At 40.4% G+C, this 21,828-nt stretch overlaps 1 protein-coding gene across 2 annotated transcripts in view; it reads right to left on the reverse strand.

Moving 5' to 3' along the window:
• Nucleotides 1-251: 251 nt before the first annotated feature.
• LOC123367572 (gamma-aminobutyric acid receptor subunit rho-2) overlaps nucleotides 252-21,828 on the reverse strand; it is a 36,967-nt gene continuing 15,390 nt past the window's right edge. For both annotated transcript variants that reach the window (XM_045011895.1, XM_045011896.1), the window contains 7 exons: nucleotides 17,390-17,457; nucleotides 14,074-14,297; nucleotides 8,969-9,051; nucleotides 7,079-7,219; nucleotides 6,593-6,745; nucleotides 4,951-5,147; nucleotides 252-581 (listed from right to left, as the gene is read on the reverse strand). In XM_045011895.1, the coding sequence (XP_044867830.1) occupies nucleotides 273-581; nucleotides 4,951-5,147; nucleotides 6,593-6,745; nucleotides 7,079-7,219; nucleotides 8,969-9,051; nucleotides 14,074-14,297; nucleotides 17,390-17,457 (1,175 nt within the window). In that variant the 3' untranslated portion in view covers nucleotides 252-272. The remainder of the gene's footprint in view (nucleotides 582-4,950; nucleotides 5,148-6,592; nucleotides 6,746-7,078; nucleotides 7,220-8,968; nucleotides 9,052-14,073; nucleotides 14,298-17,389; nucleotides 17,458-21,828) is intronic.

Here is a 21,828-nt window from a genome sequence, read left to right on the forward strand (position 1 = left end):
GGCACTATCAGCATTGTCCAGTATATATATACAGTAGCTGTTGGGCAAACCAAGAGAGCAGAGGGCAGATGGGGGTTAGGCATACAGAGTAATTGACACACCAAATTCTCTGGGAAGCCTTTGGATGAATGTGCTTGTTGCAGGATATATCCAGTGCTTTATGCTCCACACGTACAATAGGAGAATTGGTTTTCTAGCTTAACAGCCAAACTGAATTTTTTTTTTAAAAAAACACCCACTTAGTCCTGTAAAGGGCTTCTGCCTCAGTATTTCTAGCAAAAGACAGACCAGTATATCAAGTTAAAAAATATATAGGTGCCTGGGAATATTATTCTTGAGTATTTATCAATCGCATGAGTGTTCTGGATGATGCGCAAGCCAACATGGCCTTTCAGCCCTCTCTTTCTCGATGAATTAGATTCATTGCTCATGGCCAAATGAACCACCATCTTGTCTTGTTTTTCTTCCTCAATCATTATCTGGCTTCTTGTGTATCCTGCCAGGCTGTTGGCATCAGATTCACTGTAGGTTCCATCCAGCATCATGGTTTTTGTATTAGGTATTCCACATGTACATGGAAACTGAGAACAGAAACAAACAAGCAAACAATAGTCAAACACTGAACAAAAATACTAGAGGCAAAAACGATACTTTTTTATGGACAGCTTGTAAAAACTGGAGCTGCACGTTATAGTTCAACTGTGATATGTTTCTCTATTAAAGCTTAAGTTTTCTGAAATGAAAAGTTGCTGACTAGCCATACTGGTTGCAACTTTATATTGTGTCCGGCTTTGTTTCTGAAATCCTATGTGGAAATTAGGGATGGGAAATTGGTTTGATTGAAATTAAACCTGACCAGAAGTTTTTCCCAGTTAATTCAATTCCCTCTGGCTGCTTTTGCATTCCTTTTCATGTTCAATTTCTATGGATAATATAGCGCAAGAGACAGTAATGTTTGTGGAAACAGCATTTTAAGCAAAGATGAGAAAAATATTGACAGAAAGTAAGTTTTGATGTCCTAAATGTAAGTATTCCCTCTGGAAACCTGATTCTAAAGCTTACACATATCCAGCCAGAGAACAGGAAAAATATCTGGGGTGAAATTCATCCCACTTGTCTAATCAAAACAGCTAGTGCATCTGGAATTCTAAATAGCAAATACTCAGAAGCACACTGCTCATGAACTGACCAAGAATAATTTGGCAAATAATTGTGGACAACAAATCAAACTGCTCACAGACAATTCATATACTGGAAAAAGAGACTATTGTCTCTGTTCCAGTTGTAGCAAAATGATGTGGCTGTGCAATGCACATGGGTTCAAGTACTGTCACAAGAACTGTGGTATTCTTCAGACCTAGGCTACAACACAGTTGTTCTAAATAGTTTGTTCCCATCAGTGATGGGATTTTTTTAGAACTCTGTTTGACTACAACCCAATTTAAACTGTGTTTATAACACATTTTATACTTAGCTTGAAGGCAAGTGTAAGTACAGGTGGAACCCATGATCTTTTAAATGTAATTTTATTTTTGTCTCTCTTTAAGCAGCCATTATATTCCTTAATATCAAACTCCCTCTTCCCCCGCCATGTTATAGGGGAGGATTAAATCAGGATTCTTAGCATCAGGCCCCTCAGTTGACCAATCCAGGAAACAATACTAAGCACCAGGTTGCTACAGGCCAATTGCTGCAGGACCCAAGAGGAAGAGAAATACTGTTGACCCAGGTAACTGTTAGCCCCTAGGTCAGATTATGATTTGGCTTGAGAGAAGGTCACAGACAGTGACTAGGAGCTGAATGACTCTGATTTGTTTAATAGGTGTTGTATACACTGCCAGGTGTCTAGGAAGATAGTGGGAGGAGAAAGAAAGCCCAAAGTTTAGATGGTTCTGGTCCCAACATAGTCTTAATCCATCCCTGAGGTATTCCCATGTACACATGTGCACACACAAATACAGAGAAGAGATGTGCTGAATGACTTCAGGCCACCATATTGCCACAGTCCATTTCTGGGGAGTGCAAAAATCCAAATTTGGATTCCCCTGGGACTTTCACAGCTGAATGGCATTGGCTAACGAGGTCAACATTTATTCCAGTGAGAGACAATAGTCTCTTGTGTCTCTTGAAGAGCCCTCATTCCACTTGGACACTAAGCCACACTTCCCTATAACCCCATTAGAGATAACAAACATAATTTCCTTGACCATCCTTAATGATTATTATTGCCTTGTATCTGAGGGTAAAAAAAAACAACTTTTGATGTGTATATAATCAGCCTTTTCAGCCTGCTTCCTTTATTGCATAATGCTACAGTTCAGTGCAGGGATATCGACAACTGAAAGAAAATTTGTGACATAAATGATAAATTGTGCCATCACTGAACTGTCCTCTTTTTACCATGGTGACAGATAATGAAAAAACTAATGATATTTTACTTGCCATAAAAATGACCTGCTCTGGGTCAGTAGAATTTAGCAAGGCTGAATTATTAATTATTATTTGCTAAGCACTGATAATGGGGTCAGAGTTTAAGACAGGACAGAAAGAGTCTATGCTCTGCGGATCTTATAGTCTAATAGAGAGGCACAGATACAACAAGATGCATTGAAATACCCACAGGAGTTGGCAGGCTTAAGTGAAGCTGTGTGTGTGTGTGATAGTTTTCCTGAATTCATTCTCTTCTCCTCTAAACAATGTTGGGAGGGAGAAACCATTAGACATGAATAAGCATTTGTCATGGAAACAGGGCCGGCTCCAGACCCCAGCGCGCCAAGCGCGCGCTTGGGGCAGCATGCTGCGGGAGGGCGGCAGGCGGCTCCGGTGGACCTCCCGCAGGCGTGCCTGCGGAGGGTCCGTTGGTCCCGCGGCTTCCGTGGAGCATCCGCAGGCGTGCCTGCGGGAGGTCCACCGGAGCCGCGGGACCAGCGGACCCTCTGAAGGCACGTCTGCAGGAGGTCCACCGGAGCCACGGGACCGGCGACCGCCAGAGCACCCCCCGGGGCGTGCTGCCCCTGCATGGAAACAATGAGAATATAGGGGGGATTTGAAAGAGGGAGGAGCCTTGGAATGGCATGTTAGGATTTGGAGGTTATTCTATACATAGAGTGTAGAATGGGAGGAGGCACAAAGTGATGATGTTTAAACTTGATATAGAGGGAACTGGTGGAGGGATTCAAAAGTAACATCATTGTCCAATCGTCAGGCAAGCAAGATAACTTTTTCAGCTGCATTTTGTATCAGAGAGAGGATTGCCTCAGTAATCAAGGTGGGAGATAACCAGGGCACAGACAAAAAGAAAGATCGTATTTTTTAAATGGGAAGGAAGAAGTGGCATGATTTAGGGAGAGGAGGGAGGCAAAAATGACCCAGAGGTTCAAAGCTTCAATCATTGTTCGGAAGGATGGTGATTTGGTGAATGGCAATGGCGAAGGAAAGGAGGTTTAGGAGGCCAAATAAAAAGTTCAATTTCAGCAATGTTTTGTGTGATCTGGCAGTGAACTGTCCAAGGTATGTTGCAGAAACACTAAGATATGCAGGCCTGGACATCAGGAAACATGGCAGGCTGAAAGGCAGATTTGTGAATTATCAGCGTAGAGATGATAGCGGAAGTTGTATGAGTGGATGAAGCCATGCGGTGACAAGATGTAGAAGGAGAAGAGAAGCGCACCACAATTAGAGTCCTGTGGAATTCCTGTAAAGAGCAAGAGAACCACTAAGAAAGTATAGGTTCTCAAAAGCCAAGGGTGGACAGGATATTAAGGAGGAAGCAATGTATTGTTGGGTACAGAGAGGTATCAGATAGACTGTAGTACTGAAGGTTGCAGAGGGCTTATGGAGAAGAAGAATGGAGCAGAATACATTAGACTTGGCCAAAAAGAGATCATGGGAGGCCTTGGTGACAGCAGTTTCAATGGAGAGAATGGAAACCAGATTGGAGTGAATCCGAGACTGAGGTAAAAGAGAGAAAAGGCAGTAGTTGTGAGCAGCTTCTTCAATGACCTTAGCAGTGTCAGGGAGGTGGAATGGTAAATGGAGAGACAGTTGAGGGATACTATTAGCATAATAGTAATGCGTAACTGGGAAATGATGGAATCAAAGGGACAGCTGGAGGGATGGAAAATAGAGAGTAAGTGGGACCTCAGACTGCATAACTGGGCCAAAGGAGGAAAGCTTATTGATGGCCAATGGACTGTGGCAGAATAGCATGAGGTGAAAGAGGCTCATGACAGATCTTGAAGATTCAGGACTGAGGAACAGACTGACTAGAGAAGAGAGAGATAATATTTACACACAAACTCCTTGGGATACCAACCATGGGAAAGGAAGTACAGAAAAGGTATTCATCCATTAAATGGGCTTTCAGTGAAACAGGTACATTTTAAAAAAAGATTCTTTTAAATTACCCAACAGCATGAGTGAAAACCATAAAAATGATCCAGTTAGCACCATGGCCTTTCATGGCACATTAAAAGAATAAATATAAAGATTGTTTGTTGCTCAAGTGTGTTTTGTGCCAAGGAACAATTCTACTATTACCTTTATTGAACTTTTAATTCAAACTTTTATTCAATTTTTTTAATGTGCCAGATTGTGAGTTAGAAGTCTTTAATTCACTCAGAATAATTCATTAGCTGTAACTTTAAAAATAAATTGTGGTGACCACAGGGAAATATCAGTCTGAATTTCCCCTTTCTTACCCTCCACGTATGGTCTCTGCCAAAGTCCCAGGTTGCAAACATCCCCAATTCTGATCTTTGTTTTGTTCTCTCTTCCTTTTGTACAATAATCAAAAGAGACCAACTCCTGTTTTTGTGGTGTCAGCATTTCCGTGTCAGCTTCAGCAATGTAGACACATTAATCACACACCACGAATGTCAGAGTTTTCCCATTCCTTGTCCCAAAACATCCAATATAAAGCACGTCACATGTAAAAAGATTGTCTCTCACCTTCTCTCGCAACTTCCTTTCCTTCCGTTCTTGCACCGTTGTCAGGTAATTCACTGCTGCGTATTCCAACACTGAGAGAAAGACGAACACAAAACTGACCCAGAGATAAATGTCCACAGCTTTGATGTAGGAAACTCGAGGCATGGAGGCGTTTACACCAGTGATGATTGTTGACATGGTCAGTACCGTAGTTATCCCTGGAAAAAATCCCCACAAAAATGTACTTCATATGCCAAATATAGTTCAAAAGGCATCTACTATTAATTAGTTTTGTCTCAAAATACAGTATTGTCCTCAGCACCACTCATAGCCTGTAGAAATGATGTATTGGGTCATCTTGTCTAGCTGCCTCACAATGCAGGATTTTTCCTTACACCGCGTTCTTGAGCATTTTTAAATGCGATGGAGCAGTCACTACTTCCCTTGTGATTCTCTTTAACTCTCTAGTGTTTAATTAGGAAGTGATGCTTCAGCCTTAACCTACAGGGGCCGCTCATTAGATTGAGGAAGTTGTTCAGCCTAGAATGCCATTTAGTCATTTTTTTCCTGCTTTAGCTATCATCCAGGGTGCCAGTGGTGATAAGGACTCTTGGTTCACTGAGAGCACCAATTTGTTTTACACAGTTCACCAAACAGCAGTCAACGACCAATGACTTTTGGTCACTGCTGAAGTGGACTTGACTCGAATCATTGTCTCAAAAGCTGAAACCCATTTATGTTAAATCCTGTGTCTGTGTGCACGTGTGTGCATGCACACGTGTGTGTGTAAATGTCTTGCATGACATGATGTGACAGAAAAGCCCTCATGTGCTCACCTTAGCTAAGGTGATTGAAAAGTTCTTAATGGCATACACTGTATCCATAGTATAAATTTTTCAGTTAAGCAGGTACTCTGTGGTGATAAAAGTAAAATACTTTCCTTAATTTTCACCAGTTTGCAATAGCCACTTAACAATGGAGTGCCAGAGCCAAAGAGCATTTGTGTGACTTTAATCAGGTCATTCAAAACTAGCGAAGTTCTTTCACTTGAGTGGACTCTGTTGGTTTTTTCAGATGCTTGTTATAGTGCATATCTCTATGAGTATCGCAAACTATGGGACTAACATACTATTTTTACTCTGTATTTATAGGAAGTCATATGCACTCATATTCAGAGAGATACACTAGACTTTTTATTACATCTCTGTCTCTCTCTGACCTAGGCATTAATAACTGAGCACATCTGTTTCTTTTTTTGTTTTTTAAACAAAAGAAATTCCAACAGTTCTGAATTAGACAAAACTCTCATTTATTTTAATGCCCATTTCAGGATTGTTAGGTTGGGCCTATCATTAGAAATCTTGATTCACTAGTTCACAAACACTGGAATCTCTTTTCTCTGCTTCCTTCTCTTTTTAAAATACAGTTCCATCTTCTGCCCTGATTTAAATACTGACCAAGAAGATTTATCAATCATGAAGAAGCAATTCGACAATGAAGAACATAAGACAAAGTACAGACCTTAGAGTACTTTAACTATCAGATAAAATACATATGTATTTTCCTAGCATATTTAACAAGTGAAACAGAGAATTCCCCCTCCCCCTACTCCTCCAAATGTAAAGGTTTTTTCACATTCATGGTTGATGTTAATTGCCCTCACCTAATGACACTCTAGCAGGTACAGCTCTGCGATCAATCCAGAAGGACACCCACGATAGCATGACCATTAGAGTGGCAGGGAAATAGGTTTGGAGCAAGAAGAAGAAGATGTGGCGGTGTAAAGTGAAATTTATGTACAGTCTATTGTACCATCCTGTTGGGAGGGGAAAAAAGTGTCATGAAGAGCATTTTAATGATACATACAGAGCTGCTACATCTTTCAGCAAATCATATTTACTGCATAAGAGTAGACAACCTGTCATTGTGAATATATACGGGGGGGAGGGGAAATTCTATATTCTTTGCATCATTCACAGGACATAGACTGGAATGAGCTATAATCCCAAAGATGACAAGGGCAAAAGGGAAGAGACTATTACTCAAGTACTTCTTATAAATTCATTTAAATTTCACCTGGCAAATGTTTGACACTGAACTATGGCAATGACTCAAAAGAATAATAAAACCATTTTAAGAAGAATGATACCAGTGCTACTGTAGAAAGCGAGTCTGGAAGTAGTATGAAACTTTTGTATCAAAAACTGAGACAAGGAAATCTTTTCATCGGTTTTCAGGGATTCATTCCCATTTTTCCAGTAAAGCATCAGATCTTCATCAGTATAAGCATCTGCAGAAAAGAAGAAAAGAAAAAAAGGCACAATGTGACTTGGCTTTAGGATATTTCACGTAAACAGTCAGTATAAATAGTAACTATGTGTGGATAAGGAACATATTAGTGAGATTCACAGATGATTCTAAGGCCCCAGTCCTGCATTGTTATCTGCTTGGTGCAGAGGTCCATGTTTCATGGAGTCTGGTGCATGATCAGGCTCTCAATTGGGGAATATCATAAATACTAGTGAGGACAGATTAATAATGCAAAGGGTACTAGAAAGGTTGGAAGTATTGGTGGAAAATAACATTGAATTCTGTTTGGAAAAAACGCAGATGAATTTATCTGCAGAAAATAACCTGAAACACAGATACATCTTTGGAATGCAGTAATGCCAAATAAATAGTTTTTAAATGGACAGTAGATTAAATAAGGCTCTTGCCATACGATGTAACGTAGCAGCACAAAAAGCCAAACTAAAGACATCACATCATATTCCAGGTCCGCCTTTATACAGCACTGGAGTATAACTAGAATGGTACATTTCTGATCACCACACTACCAGAAAAATGTAGACAAACTGGTGGAGATTCAGAGATGAACACCAGAATTGGTTAAGGGGCTGGAAAGATGGGTTTATGAGGAAAGATTATAGGAAGTAATTATGGTTAATCTGGCCAAATTTATGGGGAAAGTGGGAGACAGCCATCTAAAGTGTTATTTGAAAGATGTAACTGAAGGTCAGAGGTATCACTGTAGGTAACAAGTCAACAAGTATTTGAAGGGTATAAACACAACACAGAGGAATTATTTTGTGTGCTATGTGAGGAGGAGGAAATTTAGCAAAGGAAAATTTAGGCTAAATATCTAGAGAAACATCAGAACAATTAGGGAATTGGTCTTGGAAGACTGAAGAATAGTCTCCCAAGGATAACAGTGGAAACACTGTTGTTTAAGACATTTAGGGCTGGATTTACAAAAACATTTAGGCCAGGGTTTCTCAAACGGGTCGCCGTGATCGGCCGGACCTGCGGATGGGGCAGGTACATACCGGCCCAGCCCACCAGGGGCTTTCCCTACACAAGCGGCGCCCCCTGTTTGAGAAACCCTGGCCTAAATCCTTTTGTAAATCCAGCCCTAAATGTCTTAAACAACAGTGTTTCCACTGCTATCCTTGGGAGACCTTTGAGTCCCATTAAGTTGAACAGAATTACCCAAGTTGAACTCAGTGGGACTGCTCATGTACTTTAGTACTTGCAGGATCAGGCCTATCATTTGTAAAGCACGTTAGAGTCTTTGGGGATGAAAGGTACATAAATTGAGAAGAGTAGCAATTATTAACTGTGCTCCATGATGGCTTCAAACATCATCTCCTAAACAGAGCCAACCAACACAGCAGAAATTCTGAGTTTTCTCTCCAAGCCTATGTGTTGTAATAGTCACCACCCCATGGAGAAGGACCCTCGTTTGACTTTTGTTGTTTTTCCTTTGTGTCATTTACTACAAACTCCATCTCTCTCTCTCTCTCTCTCTCTCTCACACACACACACACACACACACACACTCACTCAATCCCTTCCTCCCTCCACAAATAAGAACCCGATCCAAAGCCCATTGACTCATTGGAAAAATGCTCATTGACTTCAACAGGCTTTGACTCAGGCCCTAAAATATTATTTGTCTTTATTCTGAAGTATGTCTAACCAACCAGTGTGTACAGTCAGCTAAGGGGGACTTGCAGCTAAGAACGTCTATACAACTTACAGCTTTCCAGCTCCAGAGAACAAGTCTGTGAGTCCAGGGGAAATCGACTGAAGTCCATGTTGCACATTGCGGTCACTGTGATCCTAGAAATCCAAAGAGGAAAGGTCACTTCCTAAAAGAGACACTATATTCCGGAGAAGGTAGAGGAAATGTGTCACAGGGCACAGACAATATAAATTTTAAACAGATAAAAATAATTTCCGAGCTGTAAGAACAGAAACTGTGCATAATGTGTTAACATAAAAGAACTAAGAAACTTCCGAATCAGTACAGAGGCCCTGCCCTTCAGACATAGACATGGTTGGATGTGCACAGGCCATGTGAAGGGTTACACCTCATCTGTACGCTCATGATTTTCATGGTCGGTGTGGAGCAGTTTGGCTCCTAGTCCAGTTAGAGTAGCTTCCAAGGACTGTTGTAATAGGTTGGGGTCTCTGAACACTACTGCAACTCACACAGCAAACATTAATGATATTTTTAGTGTATTTGAGTGTGTTTTATTGAATCTCTGCCTTACATTAAAATGTTTACTGGGTTCCAGAGTATGATGTTTCCTTTATGTCCAGCAAGGTTCAAGCTTCCTGTTCTTTCCTTATTTTGCCTTCACTCCACCTCAGTCACTACAACAAACCCACCTGAGTTCCACATGCATAAATCATCAACAATAGCATGAAAGGCCCCTCGATCTATTTACTATTAGGGGAAAGCTGCTTTTCTTAGTGCTGGATCAGTCTCGTTTAAACTGGCAAGGGCTGAATATTATTGGTGGAGTGGGGGGCAGCTATTTTTCCAGTAGTAAGATTTGCCTCTGTTAAATTCACATCTGACCTCGGGATCTGAAACAATCCCGGCTTGAGTTTATAAATCTGAATCTAATCAGCCCTAATGTTACTTTACCAGGGAACCAGGAGATTTTTACTCATGGACTGATTTGAAGTGAGGCTCTAGATTCAGTAGGGACAGTCCAGATGTGAGTCATTACTTTAAAGTTTATAGTCCTGTTTATGCTGACTCTGACTGCTTCCCTGGTTCATTTTAGATGTTGACGAAGAACCTTTCTGCTGATCAAGGGACTATGGGCCAAATTCTGCCTCGACCTACACACCAATAACCCTAATGAAGTAACTGGAGTTGTATTGTTTATAAACCAAAGCAGAACTTAGCCAAAGCAGATTTTTGGAGCTCAGACAGTGCTGCTATCATGGTAACAATTTCTCATAGTTCTCTACAGTGTTGTCCATCATAGTTAAATACTGTATAACTTTGTGTCATGACAATATGACGTTTTCCTTCCTAATACACGTAGTTATTAACAATTCATTAGTCAGAGAACACAGAAACTCAACCTGTCAATAAGAGATCCCCTCAATTAATGTGCAGTATAGACCAAATGGTCTTGAAATTATAAGTCCCTAATGGGATTTTGTGAACCCTGCTTATATACATACTGCCAAAAGACCACAAGGAGAGTATATTCATACTGCCAAGGAGCACGTTTACTTGATCTTAACCTTGTGATGATATTATGAAGCAAATTAAAACAATGTGCCCAGTTTTTTTTATCTGCTGTATGTTGAAATTGATGAGCAATAGGTCCTAAGAAAAATAATGATTTTATTAAAACAAACGTGCATTGCACATGTCATTCCCTTATCCTGGGCTACTCTCTCTCTCACTTAGGTACTTATCTGGCCCCCGTTGCCGAGCATCTGAGCATCTCATGAGCTTTATTGTATTTGTCGTCCCCAACACCCTTATGAGGTAGGGAAGTGCTATTATGCTCATTTTACAGATCAGGAATAGAGAAACTAAGGGCCAGATTCACAAAGGTACTTGGGAGCCTAAACCAGACTTAGGTGCCTAACTCCCATTTGTAAGGTTCACTACAATCCACAAAACTCCTTCCTGGATGCCACCTAACCCTGTAGGTGCTTAAATTCACTCCGTGCCTAAAGTTTCATTATAAAAATTCCCCAGTTTCTGCCTCTGGGCATGCACATTGCTGCTTCACTCTAGCTACCCAGATGCCTATCTCCCCTCTAAGCCCTAGAGCAATCCACACACCAGGGGAAGGTAGGTGGAGGAGTACCTAACCCATCCATAGGGACTGATTCAGTAGGTCTGCTGTGAAGCTGCTTGCTGGATTGGGTCCCATTCAAAATCCTCATAGTAGTGAGAATGGTGAGATTACAAGCTTGGTTGATGAAGTTAATAGTGTTGGTGTAATATACACCGGACCCTCACAAGAACGCACGTCTATATAAAGCAAATTCGCATATAATGCGGTTGCGGCCATGGATCCCAAATTTAATTACTTTAATTGCAATTCCTCTAGTGAGGGTCTGGTGTATTTAGACTTCTGTAAGGCCTTTGACTTGGTACCACATGACATCTTGATTAAAAAACTAGAATGATATAAAATTAAAATGGCACACATAAAGCGGATTAAAAACTGACTAACTGATAGGTCTCAAAATCTAACTATAAACAGCATAATCGAGCATGTTTGTTTCCAGGCAGGTCCTGTAGAACCATTCTGGGCTCTATGCTATTTAACATTTATATCAATGACCTAGAAGAAAACTTAAAATCATCGTTGATAAAGTTTGCAGATGATGCAAAAACTGAGTGACTGGTAAATGATAATGAGGACAGGACACTGATTCAGAACAATCTGGATCACTTGGTAAATTGGGAGCAAGCAAACAATATGCATTTTAATATGGCTAAATATAAACATATGTATCTAGAAACAAAGAATATAGGCCATAGTCACACAATGGGAGACTCTATCATGGGAAGCAGTGACTCTGAAAAAGATTTAGTGGTATGGCAGATAAACAGCTGAACGTGATTTCCCAGTGTGACTCTATGGCCCAAGAGCTAATGTGATCCTGGGGATGATTCATGATCAGGGGAATCTTGAGTAGGAGGAGAGAGCTTATTTTACCTCTGTATTGGCTACTGGTGTGACCACTGCTGGAATATTGTGTTCAGTTTTGGCACCCACAATTCAAGAAGGATGATAATAAATTAGAGATGGCTCATAGAAGAGCCATGAGAATGATTAAAGCATTAGAAAAGATACTCTGTAGTGATAAATTCAAGGAGCTCAAACTATTTAGCTTAACGAAGAGAAGGTTAAGGGTTGACTTGATTACAGTCCATAAATATCTACATGGGGGGAAAATATTTAGTAATGAGCTCTTCCATCCAGCAGAAAAAGGTCTAACACTATCCTATGGCTGCAAGTGGAAGCTAGACAAATTCAGACTAGAAATAAGGTTACATTATTAACCCTGAGAGTAATTAACCATTAGAATAATTTACTACGGTTGTGGCGGATTCTCCATCAATGACAATTTTTAAATCAAGATTGGATGTTTTTCTAAAAGCTCTGCTCTAGGAATTATTTGGGGAAAGTTCTATGGCCTGTGTTACACAGGAGGTCAGACTAGATGATCACAACGGTACCTTCTGGCCTTGGAATCTATGAATCTGTAAATTTGGTGGTGCTTTTTGTTAACCAGGATACACTGTATCTATATACATTTATTTAAGCTATGATATTGCTTAACTTACATTTATTCAGATTCTTAACTTTTACATTTTTTGTGTTAGAAAATGGTCAACGGTGCAGTTCTTGTATATTAGATGATGATTCATTTTTATGTGTGATTTGTGTCAAGCTCTTTGGATGGAAATTCAAATTAAATTTTAAATGCCTCAAACTAGCAGTTTCAATTTTGTTTATTTGTTAAATAAAACTACCTTAACTATCCTGGATCCATAAGAAAAATACAGTAAGTTTACTAAAACATGTTTTGCATTTAAAACCAACTGATTTATTAAACAAAGGAAGTATTACCTGTAGTTAGTGAATTGAACTGATTGTTTCTGGTCATCAAGTCTGGCAAGATTTTAGAACTAGTAGATCTCATTCTTTCCCATCTAGTTTTTATTAATAGATTTGAAGAGGCAAAACAAGCTTTGCTGTTTTTTCAGTTTCCATTGTTTTTTTAACTTTGAATTAGCTAGTCAGTGAACTAAACTAGTTGAATAAACTGAAATGAAAAAAATATTCTCCCTGCAACTGCAGAAAAGGCTACTTGCTGTCAAAAGTTGGATTAGCACTTCAACAAATTCTGGTTTCAGGTGCTTCACCAGTGCCTTCCAACAGGTGAAGTGGGTTGACTTTCTTTAAACCTTGCCAGCAAATATATACTGCTTAATATTATTATTTTTATTTAATTTAAATTATTTCAATAGATTATTTTAACTTTTGGCCTTAACATAAATTGTCCTAATTTTGAATTTAATTTTAAATAGGTGTATTTTTTAAAAAAACAAACCTGTATTTAATTTACATTAAAAAAATTCCATTTAAATCAAAATCCAATTTAAATTTAAAAAATCCAATTTTTAATTAAAAAAACGGGATTATTATCGACCCTGGTCTAAAGGAACTCTGAAAAGCCCTGCAGCCCTTGGGTTCTCCTATCTATCTGGGTCACATTTTCCAACACATACTTCTTATCTTATCCATCTGGAGGAACCGAAGTCCTTGATGCACTACAATACTGGGGTGTTGCCTCAGAATTCTTTCAGCCAGTAATCTGCCTGAGAATCAGCTACAAAAGTACATCTTTTAGCAGCCACTTCAGCCTCAATTAGCTTTGGTTAAAGCTTGGTAGTGATGTGCAACTTATCCCAGAAAACAAAGAGAATGGCTGTATTTCTAGCAAATATGAAGCAAAAATGGACAGTTCTGGATGTTACCATCTGGTGTACTGCAGAGCCTAATTTAAAGCACATATTGACTGAAGGACAAACACTCCTGATGCACTAAGCTATTCTCTGATCATTGAGGGTTAGGAGGCTACTTTCCTTGGGAGCAGATCATCCTATAATCTCTTACTATGTGGATTCTTGCATCTTCTTCTGAAACACGGTACTGATCAGTGTTGGAAATAGGACATTGGACCAGATAGACCACTTACTTGATCCTGTATGGCAATTCCTATCTTCAGCAAATCTGACTCAGAACAGAGTTGGGCAAACAATAAATGGCTGTTCACAGACAGTGAGTTAGATTGTGTGGTTACCTCATACTATATAGCACATGACCATCTGGGAACACTCGCAACATGATGTTGTCAGTGGTTGTGTCATGAATGAATGATCTTTTGGAGTGCACAAAGAAGACATCTGGAACCCAAATCTTCTTCACCAGCCTGCCATCAAAGGTCATGCTCTTGTTAGTGATGCTAGGAAATGAGAGGCGTTCATCCTTCCAGTAGTGCCTTAAGTACAGTGTCATAGTAAAGTCCTGCACCAGAAAAAAAAGAGAACCATGAAAGAATGCATCACAATGATGCCTTCCAAACATTAGCAAGGGAATCATCTATTGTTATACTAATATGTCTCAAACAGATTGAATCTCTTCTCTGCTAAACATGGTTTTCTTCCTCAGACTAATTCCACAGAACAGACGTGAAGCATTCTGGGAAAGTTCCACAGCCCATACGTTTTTGTATGCTACATTACAAACACCCTAACAGAGTAACATGCAGATATCAATGCATTCCCGCCAAGTACTACAGGATGGTAACACAATGCTAATACAATTTGTAGCAGGTATTCCTTAGAAGCTATTAGTCTATAGGACACATTGAAATTCAACCTTCAAAGGAAAATACATATCACTATATCAGTACAGGCTTTTTTAATCCTGACAGCATAATGTTAGTTAAAGGATAATCATATACCCAGTCTGCTTGAAAAAACAAAATCTTGTTCAAATTAGCTAAGGTCTGAGTCTGAACACTGAGAAATATATCCTAGAGAAAGGATTATTACCATACTGGAAAACACCTGCAGCAGCATGAAGAAAAACGTCTGTTTCTGCCATTGGTCCCAACCTGGCAGCTGCATCTTCTTAAACTAAATAACCCCTTCATGCTTAGAGATTAAAATGTAATTATTTTTTATAGTCCCCATTAAGCAATTTGCTACAGAAGTAGTTTCAAAAGCCCTGCCTGCCTGGTCTGGAGTAAGAGCAGCACACACAGTTTTTTTCCCCAATGGTGCAGTAGTAGTTAAAAAAACTTACTAAGAGCATGTTTGAAAGGACTCATTTTTACACACACAATGTTGAGATGATCTGGTCACTGGCTGATGTCATCTTAGTCCCTTTTCCCACAAAGCAGTCAGATTACCATAGACGCAGTAGTAGCTAACAGTTGATGGATTAAAAGGTACCTGATTTAACGGACCGATATCTAATCTGGTTGAGCAATCCATATGGTCCCAGGGCACTACTAGAGCCAGTCTAATCGATTGCAGTGTCTTACACACTAGCTGGGAGGAAAGAAGTGCCGTCTGTAATGGTCAGTTGGTTATCTGCAGTTGGTTATCTTTCCCAGATTTAAAAGGGTGGGCTACCAGGATAGCATGCTAAGAAAGGTTCTTATTAAAAGGCTAAACCCATGCTGGCCAGGGGCCCTATTCTCCTGCAACAGGATACAAGGATACAATTTCAGTGGGAATAACTCATACCCTATGGTCGAGGAACAAAGCCCCAGGCAGTCAGAGAGATGTAGCTCAAGGAAAAAGGGAGCAGAATTCACAGCTTTCTGAGGGGCAAGGACCTAGGTCAGTGGTCCCCAAACTTTGTATCTCACCCCCTCCCCACCAAGGACTGGGAGTGGGGACCCTGCTCTGGGAGGGGGAGACACGAGGTGAGGGGGGACACAGCTGGGGCCAGGACCGGGGCTGGAAGCAGAGTCTAGGCCAGGGGCTAAGGCCGGCAGCTGAGGCCAGGGCCAGGAGCGGAGCTGGATGCTGCTTTCTCCCTGGCCCAGGCCCCAGCCATGCCCCCCTGAATGTTTCTCTGCACCCCTCCTAGGGGGGGGCACGCCCCACAGTTTGTGGACCTCTCATCTAGGTGAAAGTCTGAGGTTTCCTGGCTAAAGACTAGCGTGTTATTTAATGAGCTACCTACGGCATAGTTTTGCTATATTATCTTGAAATATCAGAGAGCTGGTTCCTCTGCACTGGTTGCTTTCTGTGGGTTTTCCACCACATCGTCACCCATATCCCATAGAAAATCCCTGCTTTCAATATCAATGCTCATAAGCCAAGTTCTTATAATGAGGATCCAACTGTGGCTTGATAAAATCCAATCAATCAATCTTTCAGTTCTTATTGCTGGAGGAAATTATAAATTGTTTTGTATCAGATAGGAAATGAAGCAAACTGTCCTCAGCAGTATGTTTAACACTGTAACTACAACCTAAATGGAAAAATTCTAGCTTTAGGTGTGATCCTCAGTTTTTCAAAAGGGAAAATGGCTTGTTTTCTCATTTTGTGATATGCCCCCTTATAAAGCAAAGCCGGAACGATGGTGGCACAAAAGGACTACAGGACAGTAATATTAACAGTTTGTATTAAAGATACAAAATACTGTGGAGTTTAGATGTTAAGCTAAAACCCTGTCCTTAGCCCTGCAGATTATGCCTAGATTCCACACTCCAGGATACATAAGAGGAACAGTGAGGAAGGGGATGAAGGGAGAGTGGAAAAGAGAAGATTCCCTCTTTTTTCCTCCTCCTTTCCCATTTCATTTCTTTTTCTCTCTAGTCTTTTTGCTCCATCTTTCTCCCGCACATGGAAGCTAAAGCAGGAGACTCAGAGGATAGCTCTCTCACATACATCTTTTACAGCCAGTAACACTTATTAGTTGATATTTGGATCCACATTTCTTTCCTTTTTAAAAAACACAATAAGAATATATTACAACTGAATTTAGTGCTGTTCCTAAGCTCTGGAGTGACAGCACTGGTAACTGAAATCTCGTTATCCATCACAAATTCAGCATAGATAGAGGCAGAGTCCATTCTGAATTGGACGGACTGCCTTTAGAGATGAGACGGTAGGAAGCAGCTTGTTTTGATTTATGATACTAATTAGTTCTTCTAATGTTCTTCACAGATCCATACATTTAAGAATAGATTTTCTGGTTCCATAATAAATTTAAAAATAAGTAAGTCTTTCATGATCCTCACAAGAGTTATTATAGCTACCTGAACCCAAGTGACATGAATTCCACTATGCGGTACAATGAAATGAGCACAGCAGGCAATTTTCATATTCCTGACTCCTGCATATCAACCAAGATCATGCTCATTTTCTTTTCAAGGTCTTTGTTCCCTTGCAATTTTAATCATCTTTATCTCAAGTCCTCATGATGACTCTGAACAGTGTCTATCTTTATTAAGACTTTAGTTCTGATTATGGGCCTTTCAAAATTGCTAAAAGTTGTTTTTACTGCATTTGCCTGCATCTGACAGATAAACCGAAACCCAGATATGGGATTTATCTTGACTAGAAATAATCAAGGCTTAAAAGAGTGTTACATACCATATCGACCTCAGAAATACTGTCCAAGCTTTCAACCTGTACATCCACCCCAACAGGAATGGCAGGACCTGTGGTAGAATGAGAGTTAGACATTTAAATACTATCCCTTTATATCATCTGACTTTAGTTACCTTTATAAAATAGGAGTACTTGTGGCACCTTAAAGACTAACAAATTTATTTTAGCATGAGCTTTCGTGAGCTACAGCTCACTTCTTCGGATGCATAGAATGGAACACACAGACAGGAGATATTTATACATACAGAGAACATGAAAAGGTGGAAGTATGCATAACAACAGGAAAAGTCTAATCAATTGAGATGAGCCATCAGCAGCAGGAGGAAAAAAAACTTTTTGAAGTGATAATTAAGATGGCCCATAGAAGGAGTGAGGAGAACTTAACATAGGGAAATAGATTCAATTAGTGCAATGACCCAACCATTCCCAGTCTCTGTTTAGGCCAGTGTTAATTGTATCTAATTTGCATATTAATTCGAGTTCAGCAGTTTCTCTTTGGAGTCTGTTTTTGAAGTGTTTTTGTTGCAAAATTGCCACCTTCAAGTCTGTCACTGAGTGGTTAGAGAGGTTGAAGTGTTCTCCCACTGGTTTTTGAATGTTATGATTCCTGATGTCAGATTTTTGCCCATTTATTCTTTTGCGTAGAGACTGTCCGGTTTGGCCAATGTACATGGCAGAGGGGCATTGCTGGCACATGATGGCATATATCACGTTGGTAGATGTGCAGGTGTACGAGCCCCTGATGGCGTGGCTGATGTGATTAGGTCCTATGATGGTGTCACTTGAATGGATATGTGGACAGAGCTGGCATTGGGCTTTGTGTGCGGTTGCTGGTGAGTAGTGTTCAATACATTGTTGGGCTGATGTTGTAATTTCTTGTATCTGTGGTTCCTTGATCAGACAGCCAGAATAATAATCTCAATATCTTTTTTCCCCTTTGCATGTCTCCAGCACTGACTCTACTTGTGTATGGCTCATCCATAGCAGGGGTGAAGCATTTTGGAAAGGTTCCTAATGCAGAGCCAGCCCATTATAAATCTTAGTTCTTTATAAAGAAATCCCGATGAAGATACAGGAAAATAAGAGGAAGAAACCACAATCCTTGAGATTTCACTTTGCTGATAACAAAAGGAATGAAAAAAACAAACCTCACAATGTGACAAGCTCCGTTCATCTTGTGTGAATTTTTGAGAGCTCTGTCATTTTCTGGTCTCAAATTGCCATGTGTTTCTTTGATTATTAAACAATAGTCACTTTAAAAAGTTTTCATAGTCATTCCAAAATGAACAGCCAGATAATCCACAAAGGATAAATAAGCATGAAATCATTCTACAATAAAAGCAAACTCCCTTGCTACTAGAAACGATACCATTTCCACAGTGGACAATTACTCTCATAGGGCCAAATCCTGCTCATCTTACTCATATTCCATTTTACACCCTATTTTTTTAATAGATTTTTCTTTCTCCTCTTCTCTCATTCCTTTGTCCATTGTGGATAATCTCTCCTCTCCCTCCTTTTTCCAGTCTCTCCTAAACTGAATTTGAACTCAAAGAAGTTCAATCTGAATCAAACTTTCAGTATTCAGGTGTGCTTGAAGTTAGGTAAAAAGTGCTCACCTGTCCCTAATCTGAAGTCACTATCATTATGCAGTTGTTTTATTTGTGCTTTAAAGAATTTGATGTTGTTACAAAGCCATAAGCTGCTCCAGGCAAGGACCGTGACACCTCCGTGTTTGTATAGTACCTAGCTCAATGGGGGTGGGGGGGGGTCCTGATCCTGATCTGTAAGTGCTACTTTTATATCAATATTAAATAATAATATAATATCATCATGAAAACTAATTCCAATAGCAAGCACTTTAAATAACATACATTTACCAAGACAGCTAGAAAACCTCCATTCTGAGAGGTTCTGCAATAGGGCTTCTAGCTTACAAGGTATCATCTACCCTACTGCCATTTCCGCTGTAGCACATGGCCTCCAACATCTGTTTGGGGGCAGGGGTTGGATAAAACATTATATCCATTTCTGCTGTAGAAAAGGAGAGTTCACACACAGCAGCAGGTGCTTCAGTAGGATAAGTCAGCACAGTATCAGCAGGGCATGAATCCAGGCTGATTACCATGATTGGGCCACCTGCACTGATATTGCCAGTTCTTTGACATAGACCACTGTGGTACAATACAATGCAAGGGCAGGGTTAAAGAAGCACTGCAAGTGACATAGCTCGCCTGTTCCATTAATATTGCTGCAGCCTGCTGCAGTCTTCTGCATTCATGCAGTTTTTCAGTAGCCGTGCTGATCTGGAGAAGTATAGCAACAGTCTGAGAAATATTAGCCTCACTGAGTTACTGAATGTGCTAAGAAGGATTCCACCTTGGGACAAAAACACACGAGGTGGAATTTCAGGTATGTATTTTGGGCTTGATCCAGAAAGGTGCTGAGCAGTCTGACCACAACCAGCAACATACTTCAACATGTGCTTACCTCTAAGCATTCGAGTGGGTCCATTGAAGCAGAAGGTACTTTGCCCTGCCTACTGGGTTGAAGGGTTGCAGACAGATCCATGTAGTTGTGGATCCACTAACCACACATGCCACTCACTCCCCCTCCCCACAGCTTGCCTTCCTCAAACACTTTTCATGATGCCATAGAGGAGCACCTACATATGACAGGTGCATGGGGTCAGGAATGCACTGCACAAGCTCCCCACAGAATCCCAGCTTGCAACTATACTGGTTTTCATAGAATCATAGAACTGGAAGGGATCTTGAGAAGTCATCTAGTCCAGTCCCCTGCACGTATGGCAGGACTAAGTATTATCTAGACCATCCCTGACAGGTGTTTGTCTAATCTGCTCTTAAATATCTCCAAAGATGGAGATTTCACAGCCTCCCTAGGTAACTTGTTCCAGTGCTTAACTACCCTGACAGTTAGGAAGTTTTTCCTAATGTCCAACCTAAACCACCCTTGCTGCAATTTAAGCCCATTGCTTTTTGTCCTGTCCTCAGAGGTTAATGAGAACACTTTTTCTCTCTCCTACTTGTAACGCTTTTTGTACTTGAAAATTGTTATCATGTCCTACCCTCAGTCTCCTCTTCTCCAGACTAAACAAATCCAATTTTTTCAATCTTTCCTCATAGTCATGTTTTCTAGACCTTTAATCATTTTTGTTTTCTTCGCTGGATTTTCTCCAATTTGTCCACATCTTTCCTGAAATGTGGTGCCCAGAACTGGACACAATATTCCAGTTGAGGCCTAATCAGGGCGGAATAGAGCAGAAGAATTGTTTCTCGTGTCTTGCCTACAACACTCCTGCTAATACATCCCAGAATGATGTTTGCATCTAGGTTGTATTTCCACAGTTGGTTTATGAGAAGGTCATGCAAGACAGTATCAAAAGCCTTACTAAACTGCTTCCCCCCACTCCACAAGGCTTGTTACCCTGTCAAAGAAAGCTGTCAGGTTGGTTTGACACCATTTAGTCTTGACAAATCCATGGTGACTGTTACTTATCACCACCTACTTTTGTTGTCTTATGGGCCCTAGTGATGGGGCAAGGGAGGATTTGGGTTTTATGAAGAGGGAGTCATTAAAGGTGGAAGGGCCCGGCGCAAATTTATTCATACTTGAAGGTTTAAATGTGTGTACAAATGAATAGAAACAAATGTAAGTGCCTAATGTCATTGGAATTAAGCAACTACGCAAGCCCAGTTCAGTGAGAGTATCGTGGTGAGGAGCCAAGAAGCCCTGTGAGCCCCAGTTCCCAAGCTCCCAGTCTCCTTAGCTCACCTGACAAGCTGTCACAGAGCCAGGAAGCCTGGGAAGGGGGGACAGGAAACTTTTAAAATTCTGTTTTGGTTCTTCCAACATGACATTTTTTGAAAATGTCCCTCCCATGGGAAATTTTGCAGATCTGGTTTTTGACTCTGATTTGCAGTTAATTTCTTTTTTTTTCTGAATGAGAAATTTTCCACAGGAGGGAAATTCCAGTTCCTGCACAGCTGTAGTGGCAGCACTGCTCAGGCAAGCTCATCTGCCTCTTAGTTAGTGAGAAAATATCTTTGATGAAATCTCTGCATATGTGATTTCCCTGTATTGGAAACAGAGACAGTGACTGTGCAACTCAAGCATTTATTTTTGTTTCAGAATCACCCCAGAATTCAAAATGTACTTAGATGGAGTATAACTTTAATAGCTGACAAATCCCTGTCTAGCACAACAAGTGGTGAGTAGCTCATTTCCTTTGAAAACAAATGGGAAAAACCTCCCAGATTATAAATCTGCCTACATTAGACATTAAAAGAAGACAGACGTGAGAAGATTGGAGAACAGACTATTCACTAGGTCAGTTACTCCAAAGCTATGGTCTGTAGATACTTGGTGGTCCATGCAGAGCTGGCTCTCCTTGTTTCCAG

This window comes from Mauremys mutica, chromosome 3, assembly GCF_020497125.1.
Source record: "Mauremys mutica isolate MM-2020 ecotype Southern chromosome 3, ASM2049712v1, whole genome shotgun sequence".
In the NCBI taxonomy this organism is placed as follows: domain Eukaryota; kingdom Metazoa; phylum Chordata; order Testudines; family Geoemydidae; genus Mauremys; species Mauremys mutica.